Genomic DNA, 20761 nt, shown 5'->3' on the forward strand with positions numbered 1-20761 from the left:
ATCCACACTTGTCAGATGAAAAACTAATACATGTCATACATAATGAAGCACATAAATAATATATGATTGGCATAACCAAGAATTACCAAGATGTCAAAATATATGGCTTTGCTATTGCTAATTTTAACCACACCAAAAATTTCCACTTCCTTTATATTGTGAGCGGTACGTGCACACCACCAACACACTTCTCGCACTTTCAAGAAAAAATACATAAACCTGTTACTTCTCTCACTTTATAAAGGATCTTGAAGGAATCATGGTTTTCTTCCTCCCGTTAGGATTCAAAGGAATGGTAATAATATTATATTATGTATATTTCATTATTTTTTTTAAAGAATAAAAAAATGATAGCCACCATCCTTTTGAACTCTAATGGGGTGAAGAACATTTTAAAAAAGAAAAAACATCTGATGTTGGAACAAAGAAATACATTTATGTTTGTTTTGTAAATATTCTTGAGTTTTGAACATTATTGTAGGGTTTACCAAATGCTGCCAATTTGTTCTACCATACTACCAATATATGGTTGTATATCGTCAAAACTTAGTTAATATGCTCCACAATTCAGTGGTAATGCAATCACTTTTAAGGATAAGAAAAAAAATATAAATTTTCAAGTTTAGGGGGCATTTTGCACATAAGTGCAAAACTTCAGGGGGATGTTTGCAAAACGTCATGTTGACTAACAGAAAAATTTAACGGAGATGGTAAATTGATTAACGTTGTGCAATTTCAGGGGGGTAATTGAAGTTTTGTTAATTTCAGAGAGGTAATTGACGAAACTTACAATTTCAGGGGGTAATTGACTATTTACTCAAAAATTATGGTTTCCCCTCCTCTTTAGATGATTTGGCGTGTTCATTAATGACGCGGATCTACATGGTCTATCATTTGACACATAATTTCCACGCAATTTTAATTAAAATACAATCATAGAAGAAATTAATTAAAATTAAAAAAACTGAAAATAAAATATAAATATTATTCAAGAACCGTAACACAAAAAAATCCCCAAATTAATTTTCAATTGGCCTATTGAAAATCAATTTGGGATACATTCAAGGCAATGTTTTGAAATTTGAATTGGAAATCGAATCGGCAAGACTTCTTTGTTTTAGTTGCTTTACATGTTGCAAGAGGGTGGGAATGGAAATGGTGAGCAACAATACTCACAGTCTATTGAATCACCAAAGTAAAATGATGGAAGTTTTACGAATGATCGATTTCAAATGAAACTGTGCTTTTATCAAGAGAGAAACCATGATAGATATCGAAAGCTAACTGCTATGAATATTCAATTATGTTGTTTCACTTTCTTTGGTAAGAAAAATAATCAATTGAAAATCAATTTGGGAATTTTGGGTTCTTTAATAATAAGGCGCATGAGAAGGTAATAGAATGGGAAAAGTAATAACAAAACCTTTTTGCTGCCCAGGATCAGAGCTTATAATGAAAACTACTCCCTCCGGTCATATTTATAAGAGACATTTGGGTCAACAAAAATGGATGTATCTGGTCCAATTTTTTAACCAAATATTAACTTTTGTTGACCAAAATTTCTCTTGTAAATAGAACCGGAGGGAGTATTAATTAATGAAAATTAATTGAGGAAAACCGTCAGTTATAAAATACACCCTCCGGTCACTATTATAAGTAAAAATGATATTTTAGATTCATTTATTAAATTATGTATGTGGTCTATAATAAAGATCAAGTACATCATTAATTGAATGAAGTTAAAATGTAAATTTTTGCTTATAATAATGACTAGAGGGTGTACATTAAGATCATTTTTTCAAGGGAAAGTACATTAGGATCATTATTGAGTGCCGTAAAAAAAAAATTATTAACGATTTTTCTCCAACGAAATTTAATATTATCTTCTAGGAAATTTTGTGGATAAAATCAACATCCAATTTTCTATAGGTGGGAATGCTAATGATACTTCAGACGAGGCTGCTGCAAACAATAATTATGTTGCTCTTGCTCTTACATATGTTCTTCCTTCGAAGGAGATAGTGGAACCTTCTGTTGCGGCTGTTGTGCAGGCTGCTGAAATCCATACTTCTAGGCCGCCTGGTGTTCTATCCAATTATCCCCCGTAGTTGTTCAGTTTTGCAAAAAGAACTTGAGTTAGCTTAGAAATTGCTGAACAATGAAGAGGTGGAAGACGAGATTCCATTCACTCCATATGTCTCGAAGAGTTAGAAAAAGAAACATAAACTCACGCGAGTTGTCTAACAATCCTGTTCCCCGGGTTTACCTTCTCATATTCCTCAATGAATATTTGTATTGGAATATTAGGGGAATCGGTAATTCTGATTCTGAAATTGCTTTACATAACTTTTGCACCACTCACAAGTAGGGTTGGGAATAGGCCAGCCGGTCTACAGGGGCCTATGGCCTGGCCTACTTAAAGTCTGGTCTGGTCTGGCCTGTTTAGATAAAATGCTAGTTCTATGCTTTTTTTAAAGCCTATATAATTTAATAGGTCAGGCCTAGGCAAACAAAATAGCCTACTAGGCCTGAAAGGCCGGCCTACATAATTTGTCAAACCAAGAATTTTTCTCTCCACCCAGCACGTTTTGCTCGCACCCTGCAAGCCTATCAAAAATACCCTTGCGCAAGTTAACTTGCGCAAGTGTTAATTTCTGCGCAAGTTAACTAACGCTACGTGAGTTAACATGCGCAGCGTTAGTTAACTCACGCTGCGTGCTTTCTTAAACAAGGCAGAGCACCTCATTTCTCATCTAAAATCTTAAAAAATCTCAAAAATCTCTCTCAAATCACCCAACTCCAAAATTCCTTCAAGTTCAAATCAAACAACACTCCAATAACAAGTAAGTTCTCATGATCAAACACCATTAACCTTTTATGTTTGCATGTTAGATTTTTTCTCTTAAATTAGAAACTTTTTAGATTTAGAGTTTGTTTAAATTTTGGTGTTTTTGGAAGGAAATCATACAATGTTAGGATGTAAATGACTTGTGTTGCTTAAAATGTTTAGATGTTTGCATGTTTATGTTGTAGTTTTGAGATTTATTTAGAGAATTTTTTTTAGAATTAGGGTTTGTTTAAATTTTGATTATTTTTGCAAGATATGCTACAATGTTACATGCAAATGAGTAATATTGCTTAATTATTTAGATGTTTGCATGTTCATGTTGTAGTTATCATTTTTATGGTTTATGTATAATATGCACACCAAGTGTTTGATTAAATGTTTGAATGAGTTTTTCATTGATTATTTTTAATTTCTATGTGTGTAGATTTGAAACAATGGCCGGGTGGATCGACGTTCATGCAACATTCAACGGCGGAGAACCTCAGAGGTTGAAGGTTCGGTGCCTTGATGTAACGCTAAGAGATCTCAAGGATCAACTGAATGAATTCAACCAAGGAGTCAACCCAAGAGACACAAGGAGGGTGCAAAATGTTCGATATAAACGTCCAAAGCTCGACGAGGGGAGCGTATCATTCACTTGGGTGGAGTTAAAGAACGACGAAAACGTGACGAGTATGTTTTGGGAGCACACCAAGTTCCAGTGGATCGATATGCGGGTGACGTTGCTGAGATCAACTGAAGATATCATCAACAGCTTTATTCCGCCAGAAGATCGTCATTAGTTAGGGTAAGGTGCATTCAAACTACAACATTTGTCTCACCTCTGAAATGGGGTAATTCAAACTTGCCAAACGACGAGGACTCAAGCATTTCGCTCAGCGTTCATGTTTTTCCTTTGAAAAGATTAAATTTTTGTTTGGCTGGTTTAGATGAAGGTATTAAGTGTCAAGGAATGGACCTCATTTCGGTGGCACTGGAATACATTCATCTAAATCAAGCCTAACAAAAATTTATTCTTTTCAAAGGAAAGCATGAACGTTGAGCGAAATGCTTGAGTCCTGTTGTTTGGCAAGTTTGAATTTACCCCATTTCAGAGGTAAAACAATTGTTGTAGTTGGAATGCACATTCCAACTACAACAATTGTCTTCCTCTGGATGGGGTAATTCAAACTAGTTAAATGGCAGGACACCGGCATTCGCCCGGGAGTGTTTTTGTTCCATTCTAAATGTTAATTTCTTGTTGGCTTCGTTTAAATGATGGTATCGAAGTGTCAAGGTCTGGACCTCATTCCGTTGGCACTTAGATACTATCATTTAAAACCAAGACCAACGAGAATTTAACATTTGGAATGGAACAATAATACTTCTGGACGAATGCCGGAGTCCTGCTTTTTAGCTAGTTTGAATTGACCCCATTCAGTGGTAAGATAATTGTTGTAGTTGGAAGGTACATTTCCGAATGTAATGTAATGATAGTTGACGTACATGTCTTTTACGTAATGTAATGTAATGTAATGTAATGATACCACAATGTAATGTAATGTAACGTAGATGAAATTATATCTAAATAAAATTGTCTAAGAATTAATGTTGTGTACTTATCGAATTTATTTATTCAATACGCCATTTTTATTTGAATTAATGTTGTGTACTTGTTATAATTTACTTATTCGATACGCAATATTTATTTGAATTCACGCTATCGCAATATTTATTTGAATTCACGCTGTCGCAATATTTATTTGAATTCACGCTCTCGCAATATTTATTCGAATTCACGCTCTCGCAATATTTATTCGAATTTTATTCAAATTTATTTTATTGACTTTATTCTTCTAATTTATTTTTTTTACTTTATTATAAAAATTATATTGCGTTAATTAAGTCACGCTGCGTGACTTAACTAACACACCTTATAAGCTGTGCGTGACTTAAGTCACGCACGTTATAAGCTCTGCGCAAGTTAACTTGCGTAAGTTGGCCGGTTCTAAAAACTGAAGCACAAACGTTTCTTGGACGGTAGTCAATGGTCTTGACTGTTTTTTACACGTTTTCCACTTGTTTTGACCACGTTTTTTGACTCATTAATTGCTATATACCTAATACCCCCTATAAAAACCCTCACATACTTTCTCTTTTCCTCACATTTTCTCATCCCACTCTCCCCCCCCCCCCCCCCCCCCCCCCCTCTTTCTCTTCTTCTTGTTCTTGTTCTTTGTTTCTTATTAGTTTCTAGGGTGGTTATACCGCTTTAGGTATATACCAGTGGCTTATGGGGGAAGTAGTGGTCGGTCCGGTCGGGAAAAGGGCATCTTGATGTCGTGTTCCCCAGGACTGATCACTATTTCCCCCATGAGTTATTTGGCATATACCGAAGAGGGTATCAAATAAGTTTTGACCTCAAGAGGGCATTAAAAAAAAAGTAAAAAATCAGTCTTATTTGCGCGACTTAACTCGCGTAGTGTGTGACTTAAGTCACGCATAAAAACAACGTGCGTTAGTTAAGTAACGCTACGTGACTTAACTTGCGCAAGGACATTTTTGGTAGGCTTGCAGGGTGCGAGCAAAATGTGCAGGGTGGAGAGCAACATTCTCAAATCAAAGGATACGAAATTTGGGCTTTCCATCTCATTTATAGACCTGATCCAGTTTGTTTTTGACCCAAAAAAATAGCTGATCCAATCTAATAAATAGCAATAGAGTAATGATATTTTGACATCCATTTGATGACAACTTTGTTGACAACCTTGTTTTTCTCACTTCTTATTGGTCAAAAACAATGGAGAGAGAAAAAGGAAGAGAGAGGATAACATCATCATGTGAGTATGAAATAGAAAGTTGTCCAAAAGTTGTCAAAAAGTGATTGTCAAAATATCATTTCTCATAGCAATAAGAGTTAGAAAACCCTAGAGTTGAGTTCTTTCGCCGCACTCTTTCACTCTGAGTCACCTCTATCAACTATTTCTTCTCCTCCTTTCGTAGTGCATGGTGGTGATTAACAGCACAACATAGAAACTCTTCATAGTAACGTCTCAAATCTATTCATCTTATATTTTTTATTATGATTCTAATTTATGATTGAGCTTTACTTTCTCAAATCTATTTATCTCTTGGATCTAATTGATATTTTCTTTTTCAGATCTGTGAGTGACTCCAACATGGCAGCAAGTATAGTTTTTGTTCACTTCACATGTTCAATCCATTGAAGCCTCTGTGAAAATCAAATTGCCTAATATAATGATGTCACTATTAAGAGATCTATGGAGTGGTGGTGTAAAAAATAAATCAGATTTGGATTTTTTTAGAAACGTTGATAAGAGTACATCTTTACTAGTTACTTGTGTACTTCTCAAATTGTTGTTGAGAAGTTCTTGGCAATTTCTCTTTATTTTCAAATTTTTGTGTATACTGGGCATATTGTAAAATTAGTATAATCTTTATCAAATGAATTATATCTATTTTAGTGTATATGTATTTATGTATAACGATGCATACTTATGTTAATTTTGTTCTTCCGGTTAATACTACAAGTTTTTGTAAAAAATAAGGGAGATAAAACTTTTTTTTAAGAGATAAGACTTTTAAATAGGCTTAAAGGTTTATCTCAATCAGGCTTTTAAAGAGGCTCATAGGCCAGGCCAGGCTCAGAAAAAAGGTCTATCACAGTTAATGGGTCAGGCTCAGGCCTACAATATTTAACGTAGGCCAGGCTCAGGCCTTGCAAAGTCTGGCCTGGCCTGGCCTGACCTATTCCCAACCCTACTCACAAGCCTCACTTGCTTTTTACAACGAAACCGATGATTCTTTTTAACTTGGTTCCTTCTTGGTTTTGGAACAGTATTAATGTTACGAAATTTTGGGTCAATGTTCGCGACTCTTTGCAGCCTAATCTTTGGGGCCTATGGGGGAATAATATTAACCTCAGTAATTTTTGTTTCTGCACAATGTGTTTCTTTGGAAATGATTTGTGGAACCAACAATTTGTTTTCATTATTGTCGTTTATGCTAGTAACTTGTATTTGACTTGCCGCACTATGTGGACCGATCTTACCTCTCTTCAGGCTCTTTTTTTCGGGACCTCGGATGCTTATAGCTTCAACGCATTGAGAAAGCCTTCAGGTTATGGAACAAGTCGGTTTTTGGTGATGTTAACAGACAAATCCGCTTAGCCATTGAAGATTTGTACCAAAGATTGAACTCCAATTGAAGGAGATATCTACATTTAGTATGAGAAAATGTCTAGAGTAAGATTACCATCCCCTGAAAGTAGGGATGAGAATAAGCCAGACCGACTTATAGAGACCTACAATAGGCCATGTCAAGCCAGATTTTTTTCTTAAATAGAGAAGACTTATGCTTTTTTAGAAGCCTATTTAGCAAAAAGGTCACGTCACGTTCCATAAAAAAACTTCTTAGATCTATCAAATCGGCCTAGTTAAATAAATATGAATTGAATAATATTATTTATTACTAATATTATTGTATTTTATATTTTGGATTAAATTATAAATTTGTTAACATTTTCTGTAATTTAAGCATGTTAGTATACATTAACTTTTCGTATATTTAAATGTATTATTATAAACTAGAATTGAAATATGATATAATATATATATTACCTTTTCGTATATTTAAATGTATTATTATAAACTAGAATTGAAATATGATATAATATATACATTACCTTTTCGTATATTTAAATGTATTATTATAAACTAAAATTGAAATATGATATAATATATAGTCCAATTCTCTAAAAAATTACGTTAAATATCAAAAGAATGTTTAATCTCATTGATTTATAAGTTTGTTAGTCTATTTAAACTTATATCATATTGCTTATTTAAATATGTTAATATAAAATAAACATTTAAACAAACTAGCATGTTACATTAAACTTTTAAAAGGTCAAACTCATGCCTAAAAAATAAATATATGGTTGACTCAAACCTTAAAAATTTTGACAGATCGGGCTTAGGTCTTGCAAAGTTTAACTCGACCTATCTTATTCTCATCCTTATCTAAAACAAAATAAAATAGAAAACAACAAAATATATATGTATGTATACGGTATACCCTTAAAAAAAGTCTATATATGTAAGCAAAATATTAGAGTTGAAAAACAAGTAAATCCTTGAATGTCATATTCTTTAGATTTCTTCTTATTTTCTAAATCTATGACTAAACGAAATTTAAAAATCTCTATGAAATTATATCGTTTACTTGAAGAAACTTCCTGCCATTTGTTAGCAATTTGGTTTTGAATTCATCTACAACAAGTAGACTTTTTATTTCGAACACTGTTTATTTATTTATGGATAACAGCTCGAAAGGTCTATTTTCATATACACTCGTATGAAAATGAGTATATATAAATCCTCAGATATAGACTTATGAGCTTGTAAAAGTACGTAATTATTTTAAATTCTTTTTATCAAAATACACAAAAATTCAATCACAAGGATAGGGTCATGGAAAAGACTTCCTCTAAGATCATATAAAACACTAATTAAATAAGAGGTCGAAAACCATTGTGCTCACTTTAACCCACTGAATGTAATCGTTGGTTTTGTAAATGATGGAAGAGGTGTTGAAAAAAGAGATAAAAGTAGAAATAAAGGTGAATAGAGAGACATAAAAAACTTGAGACAGTAATTTCATTGAATGGTAAAAATATTTGAAACAGAATAACCTATATGTACATGCCAAGATAATATTCCTCGTGAACTTAGTTCAGTTGGTATGGACAATGTATAATATATGCAAGGGCCGGGGTTTGAACCCCGGCCACCACAAAAAAAAACATGCCAAGATAATAGTGGCCACAAGGTTCGGAGTTCGAACCCCGGCCACTACAAAAAAAAAAAACATGCCAAGATAATAGTGGCCACAAGGTTCGGAGTTCGAACCCCGACCACTAAAAAAAAAAACATGCCAAGATAATAGTATTTTTATTTTTAGGTTCGGTACATCTATTTTGTTCCATTCACCACTTTGAATCTCTCATTTTTCACCCTGAAACATGGTCTAGAATGTATTAATATTATAACTTAATAATTCATTTCAATAACATTAACTCAGTTGTCTCATAAGCATCTCACTTTTTTTTTAAGAAGTTAAAATGGAATTTATTAAAATCACAATGAGTCCTGACCAGCATTAGAGGTGTCAGGACAGGAGTCGTAAAATAGCACCATACAAATGAAAGATGGGGAGCACCCAATTGTAAACCCCGTGCATATAAGACAAAATTTGAAAAACCCACAGGAAACATTAACAAAGGACTATCTTCGAAAGCAATTAAAGGAACACCTAAATCGAAGACAACCCTCCGCACAACAACATAAACAAAATCCAAGCCTACCCCATCCATACCACCACACAAAAACCACACTTCCAAAAAACCCCAATCATCACGCAAGCAACTATCTCCTTCACACCACGCAAACACAAATAACCTCGCTAACCCTCCTGTTGGTCACCACCCATTTTGCCACACCGTTTAGACATTCACACCACGCATAAGCATCTCACTTGTTAAATCAATGTGCAATAATAATTAACTTCAATAACATTAACTCAGTTGTCGCATAAGCATCTCACTTGTCAAATTAAACAAAAAATCAACCATAAATACATATGTAAGAAAAATGTTAAATATATACAAAACCATGATATCAAATCACAAATTTAAAACCATATATACGTATGCTTTTAATGTAAAGATTATCTCCATTTCGTAAAAGTTATGACTTTAACTTTTATCTACCTCATGGCTCTCTTTAATTTTTATCTACTTCATTGGCTAAGATTCTTTGCAAACTCCTTCGTGAGCCTTAGCCGTCGTCGTCGAACGAGACGATGTGCTAAACTAAGGATCAAGACTATAAGTCATTACTTTAAAATTGACAATATTTAATGTAAACTTAAGTCTCCTATATTTTAGAAGTTTAGTGAAGATGCATTTCCATAAATTTATTTAAGTTTAACGAAGATTTACTGATCGTGTAAAATTGTTTTACACCACTGTGCAATAAGAATCCATCGTATTTCCTTATAAGCCTATATTATACTGTGTTTTAAAAAATAACCGTCAAATACTAATTTTTTATTGGACGTCTGTGTAAAATTAGTTTACCCTAACAATGCGTGTATCATTTTCTCTTAACTTTATTATATTATTATACAGCAATACAATGATTTTGCCTCTCATACGTTCAATGTGAAATGATGTGCTCCAAGGGAATATGCTTCTATCATTTTTCTTATGGAAAACATGATATATAATTTAATAAAAGATCTTATGTCAAACATCATAATCAGCTACAAGTGGCCAACATAGAATGAGCAATCCAAATACTAATTTATTCAGCACCTTACTTAAAAAACAACATCTAAACCAACGAATAGAGTCCAGGTAATATTATTAAAATAAAATAGGAAACCAAACTATGAAGAAATCTGAGTCACTGAATTGTTTAAGATAATAATATATATATATAAAAAAGTAAACGCAGCCAATCCAATCCAAATAAGGTGTTCCGCTATATTAAAAGTTAAAACGGAATTTAGCTCAGTTGGTAGGAACGATGCATGACATATGCAAGGTCTATGGTTTAAACCCGGCTACCACAAAAAAAAAAAAAAAAACATCCTCAACCCAACGTGACACATTTTATAAAAAAATATGACCGCAAAAGCTCACACAACATCCAAACTTTTATACCTAAAAAAAAAACGGTATTGAGATTTGAGATCGAAACACATGATAATTTTAAATTAGGGTTCCTACAATATGTTACAAAACTTAATATTGAAGTAAAATGAACCCACTTGAGTTGTTTTGATGGTATTGGCTTGAGATATAACAGTTAGCTTCATGAAGAAAAAAATATTGGAGTAAAATGTGGATAGATACGACCGTAGTTACTATTATGATGTCATTAGAAAGACCTCTAAAAAAATTATATTGCAATCACAATTTCTATTACGAACCTTAATTTAAAACTATAGAAGATTTATATACCAAAAAAGAACTATAGAAAATTTAATTAAGATAAATATTGGTTAGTACGTATCTATCATGGTGACCGTGTGAGTTTGCGTTGAAAATTCCCTGGCTTAGCGTGAAGATATGGACTCTAATCCAAAACATCATCATCTCTTAAACCCCACCACCAACTTGTTTATAAACCCATTAAATTACTCATTCTCCTCTCACATTCAACTCATACCAACTATTATAACCCAAAAACCTTTCACCCTTTTCTCTATTTTCTCTCTCTCACACACAAACAAAAATGGAGGGTCTTATACCTTTAGTTTACAAGACAATAATGCAATACAAAGGTGGTAAAGAAGGTGCTATAGGATCATGGATTTGTGAATCACCTTCATATTCATACATGAGACTTCCAACCGGTGATTCCGGTCGGTTTCAAATGCAAACCACTTCATCTTCCAACCATGTTTCTTCTTCTACTTCAGGTGCACAAATCATTGTTTCATCTGGTGTTCAATCTCCACATAATTGTCTCACACATCGTCGAATCGCTGCATGAAGAAAAACTCGAAATGGATCATTGCTATATATTTCAAGTTTCTTTGTTTTGTGCTTTCAAATAATGGGAAGCTTTTGATTTTATATTTGGTCTTTGAAGTTGTGAGCGTGTGGAAAATGAAAAAGTTCATCATGCGCTTGGTTAGTTTGTAAATTAATAATTGTAATTATGTGTTAAGAAATTGTTGAATATGTTGTTCTTTATGGCCAAAAGGGTCACTTGAAGTTTGAGTTTTTAGGCAAATTGATGAGCAAAATGTTTGTAAGTACACTTCTTTGGCCTAATGGGTCGTAAAAAGTATGGGTTTGTTGTAGAATAAATCATATAGTCTACAATTGTTAATTTTTATCTTATGTTACGATCATTTTTTATTATTATTAACTGTTGTTCGGTCGAAAACTAAGTAAAATTTGATATATGATTATTTCTGTTAAAATTTGAACTCAAGTATTATATATACTTATTGATCCAAAACCATGAAACAATTTTTGGCTTCTACCTTCATTTTTTTGGCTTCTACCTTCATGTATTATCCACTTCTTGATCATGCGGCCATTTTAAGTGGTAATTTTTTTTTTTGGACAGAAAGTGATAGTTAATAAGTGTCAAATTAGTATGTGAAAACTTTTCCTAATTGAATTATATTCACCTGTCCTAAAATGAATCTTACAGTTTAAAATAAGTGATTTTAGTTATTGAATGATTTTCTTTTACTTTAACTAAAAGTTAAAATCTACTCATTTTGCAAGGAGCTAAAATGGTTATTTCAAAGTTCAAACTTTGAATGGATTAAAATTGAAAACATATAATTTTTTAAATTGCTTATTAGAGTATACACCAGTATACATATCATATTCAATATTGTAGATACTCAAAATTTAATGCTGAGAATTGTTGTCGGAGGTTGCAATAAACAAACCTTTTGATTTTATGTTTTTTTTGGGTCAAGTATGTTCTTGGTTAGATTCATCCATTTTGTCCTCGTGTGCTTAGCTCAGTTGGTAGGAACAATGCATATTATATGCAAGATTCGGGGTTCAAACCCCGACCACTACAAAAAAAAAAAAAGATTCATGCATTTTAAATATTGAGATGTGAAGAATTCGGCGTTTAAATTCAACCTCTGTAAATAATGTAGTTGATTGCTACCAATTGAGTTATATTTCACGACTACTACTTGATTTTATGTTCTTTATGGAAAGATATATAGATCATATATCAAGTTAATAAAATCACTAAGCTATCCTTTAAAAAAAAAAAATCATTAAACTATATAGCCTTCGTTCTATTCATTAAAATAGTGCTAACTAGTCGTATTACATATGGTGGGCGGTGGCTGGCTTCCCAAAGGGAGATGTACACTTCACCTAACAATGCACAACAATATATTTTTGTTTAAACCTAATCCAACATACAAATTCATAAAATGTTCTTTTCTTTTTTAGTCTTTCACGTGGTGGAAATATGTTAGGTGTCGTAGTCAATTATACTCGTTTTTTTTTTTGAATAGCTTACTTGATAGAACTAAAAAATTAAAAGAGAAGGTAAATTAGAGGTCCAGTTCAAATTCTGACGAGAGAAAAAAATGTTTGAATCCTAATAACAGCGGCAAAGCAACAATGTTTTTATGAGGTGATCACATATAAAAAAATATGATTTTAAAAGCTAATAATAAATTTAACCAATAAGTAAAAAAAATCGCAATAACTACTATACATATATAAAAATGTATGTCATAAAATATACTTACAACCATAGTTTTAAAAATCAGTTCGGTCCTCGGCTCGGTAGAAGTACCGAGTCATTGGATCAATGATCAAACTATTGAGCCACTGGTTAAACTGCATGCCTGAATATGATTGAATCGGATGACTCGACTGTACAACTCGATCTCTATAAAAATATATAACTATATAGATATTATCCTATACTTGAGCCAAATGACTATGTTATTAAAAAAAAAATAAAAAAAAAAATCATGACAGATAAATTAGCATAATTTCACAACTAATTTTTTTAATTAAATTAGTTGAATATTAGCAAAAAATTAAAACTTAAATTAGTTGACAATAAACATTGTCTCGTCTCTAAAATTGCCTATATCCAACAACATTAAAAAAATGAAACCCAAAATATCGGCTTATTGAGAGGCCCAATATACCACCAACTACTCACTACATACCCAAATGAAAATTGATTTTCTCTCATTGGTTTTGCGCATTTCCACACCGATTTTTCAAAAATAATGTCAGTGTGAGTTAACTTGTGTTAGTATTAGCGTGAATTAACTCACGTTACATTATTATATAGCAGACAACATCTCATTTTTTCCATTTCACAACATTCAGTCTCTAAAACTCTCTCAAATCATCCAACATCAAATTTCGTCAAATTCAAATCAGCCATCACTACAATAACAAGTAAGTTTTCATAATCAATTAACATTTTTTGTTTATATGTTACATTTTTCCTCTTTAATTAGAAATATTTTAGTTTTAGGGTTTATGTAAATTTTGATTTTTTTGGTAGGAAATGATTAAATGTTTACATGTAAATCCTATGAATTCTTGTTAGACTAGATTTCATTTGATTAAATGTTTATATGTTTCCATGTTTATGTTTTAGATTTTGCACTCAAAGTGTTTGATGAAATGTTTGAACGAGTTTTTCGTTGATTGTTTTTAATTTCTTATGGTGTAAATTTGAACCAATGGGCATTTATCTAATAGATCCGAACACAATGTTAGTTGCGGTCTGCTTCAACGGTGGAAATCCCAATTTGTTCAGGGTTCAGGTTGATGTCATGTTATTATATCTGAATGATCAACTGGATCAAATCAACCAACGACTCAACCACAGAGACACAAGGAAGGTGGACGGTGTTTGGTATCAACGTCCATCGATCGACTCAGCCGGGAGATTGCAGTTTAGGCAAATGATGCTCAAGAACGACGACGATGTGAGGAACATGTTCTCTATATTTGGTCAGCACAACATGTTCTAAACGATCGAGTTGGATGTTTTGTTACTGAGATCTTCTAAAGATATTCTCAAGAGTTTTATTCGGACAAATGAAAATGTTTAGGTTGTATTATTATGTTGTGTCATTATTTTGTTGAATTTTAATTTAGTTCTTGTTAGTTTGCCGAAGATGTTCGTATTGAAGTGTCTTATACTTAGATCAAAGGTTTGCAAGTCTCTTTGAAAACTCAAAAGAAATAAGAGAACACATTTTGTATTCTACCAAATCAACTACACATGTTCTCACATTGAATTCCTTCATATAAGAAGAGTGAGACATAAGGGAATGCATTTCTAGGATGTTGTTTTGATCTTGATCATGCTCCTCTGTCAATTGAAACTTGTCAGTTAGCACTTAGCAGGGCAATAGGAAGAATTTAATGTGATGTAACACTTCGTTTATTGCCCGATTTGAAGAATGATAAAACTAAAACTAAATAAATTTGTCGCATTCTATTATTTTGAAATTGATTTTGCGTACTTGTGTATTTTTAGTTCGGATTTATTTTGGAAATGAATGGATTGATCTTTCTAAGACATGCTTACCATTAGACAAATGAATGTTTTTTAAAAATTGCAGTGAATGATTGGGAATTAAAAAATCTCTCAAAAAAAAAGAGTTTGGGAATTAAAAAATGAACATATGGTATTGTGAATGAATGAATGTGGTAAATGAAGTAGTGATAGTTGATGATGGATATTGTGACAAATGCACGTTTAGGGGCTTAAAAAATATCATCTCTATCAAGGAATGTTTTTCTATTAGCCTATTTAAAACTAGCGCATGTTAACTCACGCTGAGTACTGAGCGTGAGTTAACTCAGGCTAGGGTTATTTAGGAAAAATCGGGGTGAGAATGAGCAAAAGCTTTGTTGATTTTTCTTCACTTTTGGTCTTCAACACTTTCATTTTCATGTTTATAATTTCCATATCTTCTTTGCCACAATCAACACACTTAATTGTAACAAATGATCTATTTGTTACAATTCTCAAACTTAAAGGACCTCTGGTGTAATTTAGTTAGGGATGTCAATGGGTACCAAATGGGTAGGGTACTATAGTACCCTTCCCTATACCCGCGCTTGTAAAACATGCCCGTACCCGAGCCCGTACCTTCGTGGGTAACAGCTTTAGTGTCATTCCCCATACCCTATGGGTACCTAAGTGCACATACCCGTACCTAAGAGTATTATACTATCCAGCCCCTAAAAATATATATGCGGGTTGCAGGGCTGGATAGTTTAATACTCTTATCCGCACCCATACCCATATAAATTTGCGGGTAATTACCCGGACCCAAGCCCATACCCGTAAAGCGGGGTTTTACCCTATCCATTGTGGGTATTTTTTGCGGGTGCCCATCGAACCTGGGTCCAATTGTCATCCCTAAATTTAGTATATAATTTAGGCTAAATACCACTTTTGGTATTTTAAGTTTGACAAAAATGCCGAGTTAGTCTTTTAAATTTTAAACAAATCGTTTTAAGTTTTTTTAAGTTTCAAATAGGTCTTTTTAAGTTATTAATTTAATGCATATATTTAAAAAAAAAAAATTAAGTTTGTAAGTTTTAAATAAATCCTTTGAAACTTAAAAAACCTAAAGATTAATTCAATATTTTTTATCAACCTTAAAATATCAAAAGAGGTATATTTGGCCTCTAATTTAACAACAAGTTATTTAACAAAATGAGTAAAAAAGAAAATGTTTTTCACATATATTTTCACGAGTTTAATATCTATCTAGTTTAGCAGTATAAATACAGAGATCCAGCTTCCCCATTACCCAAAACCCTAACACTAAACCCTCAATCCCCTTTCTCCACTCACCTCCGCAATGGCTATGTACACCGCTCTCCGTCGCGCCACCGCTGCCGCACTCCCTCTCCTCTCTCGCCGTGCAGCGGCAACTTCCTCCAGAACCTTCCACAGCGCAATCGCCGTTAACCTCCTTCGCCACAACGAAAACACTCATTTTATTCCCTCTCGTAGCTTCGCCTACGGCGTTTTAGCGAAAACCCCCGCTGATGATACTCTCCTTCGAGTCCTTGACAGTGAAATCGACTGTGCTCTTGAGGATAATAATGAAGGCCTTTTAACAAACGTAATTTTTTTTATTACCCTTTGTTTTTAAGTTTTTTTTTTTTTTTGTGTTTTGTGATTGTAATTTTCTTTGAAGATTGTTTATTTTTCTTCAGATTTGCGTTCTTTAATGAAAGTTTCATTTTTTTTTTGTTGGGTTAGTGAGTTTATTTGATAAAAGTTATGTATGCTTAAATAAATTGTGTTTTTCCCCTTTTGTGAAGTTTTGTTTTAATTAGTGGATCTTAATAGAATGATAAGGGTTTTTATAGGGTTGTTAGTGTTGTGGTGAATGTTTGTGGTGAATTTCCCTTTGTTCCATTTCCTTGTAAGATGTAAAAATTCTATAATGGTTGTTACCGACTCTGTAGCACTAGCACCCACACTTCAGATCAAATCCTATGGTGTGTCCGGTATCTGACATGTGTCATTGACACCGACACTACACTGACACATGTGATCACATTGAATCATGTCATGTTCTGAACATTATTATTGGTGTCAATGTGTCAGTACTTCATAGGTAACACATTTAATCACATTGAATCATGTCATTTTCTCAAAATATTACTGGTTTCATTGTGTTAGTGTCAGTACTTCATAGGTTACTCGTGTTGTCAATGGATCGGGGTTTATAGTAGTTTGTTCAAATTTCAGACCTACAGTGCTACAACGCCACTATTTGACAACACTAAATATGTTTCACATAGCAATAGTGATTCGTTCAAGTTCTGTTACACTGTAGTGTTATATCACTGGTATAGCCGACATTTGACAACACTGCTTGTTTATGATTTCCACCAAAAGTTCAAATTCTGCTACATTGTATAGCTGATATTCGACAACACTGCTTGTTTATGATTTCCACCGAAAAAATGATATTGGATGAATGATGTCCACTTTGAATGTAGCTCAAAGTTTGCATTTAGTTGATGTAAATAAAGTGGAACAGTTGAAGAACTCAATTGTGTTGTGTGTATGTGGGTAATTGTTTTTCTTAATTTGTCCTGAACTAGTAACAGCGCAAGATTTGTCTTTTGTAGTCTGGGTTTGTTGTCTTCTTTTGCTACTCATTTGGTTTATAAGCTTAGCTTAATCAGTGTCAATAATATTTCTACCGGTATCATAGTTTTGCACATGTGAGTCCTCATAACTGCTGTCGTTGTTCATTTTTGCTTTTAAGTTCTTGATCTTTTAGTTGTTAGAAATACATACCACTCCATTTTTGTTTATATTTCACTCCGTATGTTTCAATGACCTATTTTTTAAGTCTGGATTTATTTTTCTCTGTCTTGGATTCTTTGTTTGTATTTTTCAATTATTTGCGTATATGATTTAATAAAATTTACATACCAGTTGCCAAAACATGCTATAACTCGACTGGATTCGTAAACCTTTTACCCATTAGATGTAAATTGCTCAGGTTGAGGGTTTGTTTCAAGGTCAGTCTAGTGTTATGTTTGGTATCATGGTGCTGGTGGCTTTGCGCCTTTGCCGAAACCACGGAGCCACTATGATTTTGAGCCTTTGCAAAACCACAGTGGCTCACTGTGGTTTGGGCAAAGCCAGTGATGCCAAAGATTCTTTGATTTGCTACTATGAAGTGTATTTTCCTTGTAGATTTGAATATCTCTTGTATTGATAAACCTTTTTTTTAGTCTGAAAGTTGAAACATTGTATAAAACTGAGAAAACATCATACTATCATCTGCAGATTATCTTTGGTATAAGAAAATGCATGAGAATTATTATTAACTTTGAGTGTCATTTATTATAACTTAACTTCGAGTGTCATATACTGATGATTGGCACTTAGAAAAAGATTCCCTTGTAGATCCCACAATCGGTCTTTTTCAGGGGTCAGGATTAACACAGAGATTTTCGTATGAATATTTATGTCAACACATTTGCTTTTGATATTAACTGTCATTTTAAGGTCACTGTCACTTTTGTGTAACTTTTCCAGCTTGAATTTCCTGGTGATTTTCCTTTTGAGATTGAGGACAACCCTGGAGAAAGAACTATTCAACTAAAAAGACAATTTGAAGATGAAACTATCACAGTTCAAGTTGACATCCCTAACGTGGCACCTCAACAGAGTGAGGATGAGGCTGACCCCGAGAAGAATGAGAATGATAGCGAATCTAGCATTCCTTTAGTTGTGACTGTTTTCAAAGGAAGAAATGGAGTGTGTATGGAGTTTGGGGTGACTGCTTTCCCTGATGAGGTTGTGATTGATAGCTTGTCCATAAAGAATCCGGATGAATCTGAAGACCAGCTGGTATATGAGGGACCTGAGTTCACGTAAGCATTTAGTAATTGTCATTTAATTTTATCATATGATAATGTCTCTATTACAGTTTCTGAATGTTTCTGTTCTATTTTACAGTGATTTGGATGAAAACTTACAGAAGGCTTTTCTCAAGTATCTCGAGATCCGAGGGATAACACCCAACACAACCAACTTTTTGCAGGAATACATGTTCAACAAAGACAACAAGGAATACTTGGGGTGGCTGAAGAAACTGAAGAGCTTCATTGAGAAATGAATATGAAAATGAAATGCTTTATATAACTATTGAGATTATGAAATATGAAATGTTGATGATGCCCTTGATTTTAGTTTAAATGCATGTTATGTCCTGTAATATGATCTGATGGTTACTTGAGGATGCTAATAATTTTTGAAAACTTGGATTATTATTCAGACTAATGTTTATAATTTTATTTTACCCTTCAATCAAATACAAGAGTCCATAGATAGGTCTCATTTGTTTCTGTTTACTTTTCATTTTTGAGATGTTATCTATAGTTTGGCTAGACGAAGGCAATACAATTGATCATTGCCTTGTTGTTGCTTTGTTCTTTCAACTATTGTTCGTGTAGTAAGCCAAACTCGCGATGTAGTAATTTCTTGATAATAAATTATAGTATTTGAAACTGACGAGTCACTTCAGGTACAAGGTAAAATCCCAATAACCACAATCATATACCTCTTGCATGAAAATAAGGTGATTTTTTTTTGTTATTTTTTTTTTTTAAAGATTTTTTCCTTCAAATGGAAGAAAGCTTTCTTCATGAATTACTATATGATAACAAATTCTTGTAGTTTTAATACGAATATCCTCAATGATTTGAGTATTTAAGTCAAAACAAACTATCCCACTGTCTTCTTTTATGAAAAACGTATTACCCTTCTTTCCCGTTCCAATAGGATATTTAATACAGGGCAATGGTCCTATAATGAATATTTTTGTTCATGATTCCTTTGCACTAAGTTCGCTTGAAATGAAGCAGTCTTATTTAAGATCAGAGCTATATTTTGGACTCAAGATAAGGCTAGATGAAGAAAATACATCATTGCCTTGTGTTGCTTTATCCTATCTACTAATGCACTTGATTCATCACTACCATATTTTTTTTGCTAGGCTGGATTATGTAGAAAGGTACAGAGAATGTGTGAAATTGCTTTAAACTAGTTGATATTTCAGAAGTATTCACTTTACATTTTGGGGTAGACATGTCTTCTGGATTATAATTTTGGGAACTAGTTGATATTTCTCTGAATTTTTTAATTTAAAATATTTTTTTTAATAAGGGGAGTAAGTCATTCTCCAAGTGACAATCATTGAAGGATTAGACTATACTAGAATAAACAACAGTTTGTATGATTATGATTTCAACTGTAATTTTGGTTTATATATTTGATACGAGGAAGGCAACCAAATAACCATAAAAATAAAAAATTAAATCAGTTATAGTTACAACTGACTTCAAAATTAATTTTTGAAATTGATTATATACTCAACTTATTTAGTATGTGTGTATTACTGTGTTTTCTTCCACGTGCGGCAATCCAAAAGCTACCATTTTTAGCTTTTAAATTCTCACGTTAGAAGTGCATTGGGACACGATCAGTTATAGTTACAACCGACTTCAAAATTAATTTTTGAAATTGATTGTATACTCAACTTATTTAGTATGTGTGTATTACTGTGTTTTCTTCCACACGCGGCAATCCAAAAGCTACCATTTTTAGCTTTTAAATTCTCACGTTAGAAGTGCATCGGGACACAATATTTCTCAATTAAACGCCAATCCAGCCTAAAAGTGAGTAGAAAGTAAAGTGATTTAAATTTATATTTATGTAAAAGTGAGTTTAACATAAATTCCATTGTTAAAATCTATTTGTGAATCAAAAGCTTCAATTTCTAGCTTCAATTATAATCAATTTTAGAAGCAAAATCAATTAT

The 20761-nt window shown here is 32.9% G+C and overlaps 2 protein-coding genes and 1 long non-coding RNA gene across 3 annotated transcripts; all 3 read left to right on the top strand.

Moving 5' to 3' along the window:
- The first annotated feature begins 5591 nt into the window (after positions 1 to 5591).
- On the top strand, positions 5592 to 6316 carry LOC146907651 (uncharacterized). The gene is made up of 2 exons (XR_015020372.1): positions 5592 to 5872; positions 5988 to 6316. It is a non-coding gene; the product is annotated as an uncharacterized LOC146907651 (long non-coding RNA).
- A 4751-nt stretch (positions 6317 to 11067) lies between these two features.
- On the top strand, positions 11068 to 11751 carry LOC146907652 (uncharacterized). The gene has a single exon (XM_085731022.1). It carries the CDS (start codon positions 11149 to 11151, stop codon positions 11407 to 11409), a length of 261 nt encoding a protein of 86 aa, XP_085587148.1. The 5' UTR covers positions 11068 to 11148; the 3' UTR covers positions 11410 to 11751.
- Positions 11752 to 16215: 4464 nt separating this feature from the next.
- Positions 16216 to 19292, top strand: LOC146907653 (Mitochondrial glycoprotein family protein). The gene is made up of 3 exons (XM_085724399.1): positions 16216 to 16531; positions 18475 to 18812; positions 18898 to 19292. The coding sequence occupies exons 1-3, from the start codon at positions 16265 to 16267 to the stop codon at positions 19055 to 19057; spliced, it is 765 nt and encodes a 254-aa protein (XP_085580525.1). The 5' UTR covers positions 16216 to 16264; the 3' UTR covers positions 19058 to 19292.
- Positions 19293 to 20761: the final 1469 nt, after the last annotated feature.

Source organism: Medicago sativa, chromosome 7, assembly GCF_051527215.1.
Source record: "Medicago sativa cultivar Bolivia chromosome 7, Bolivia_mono, whole genome shotgun sequence".
Classification (NCBI taxonomy): Eukaryota; Viridiplantae; Streptophyta; class Magnoliopsida; order Fabales; family Fabaceae; genus Medicago; species Medicago sativa.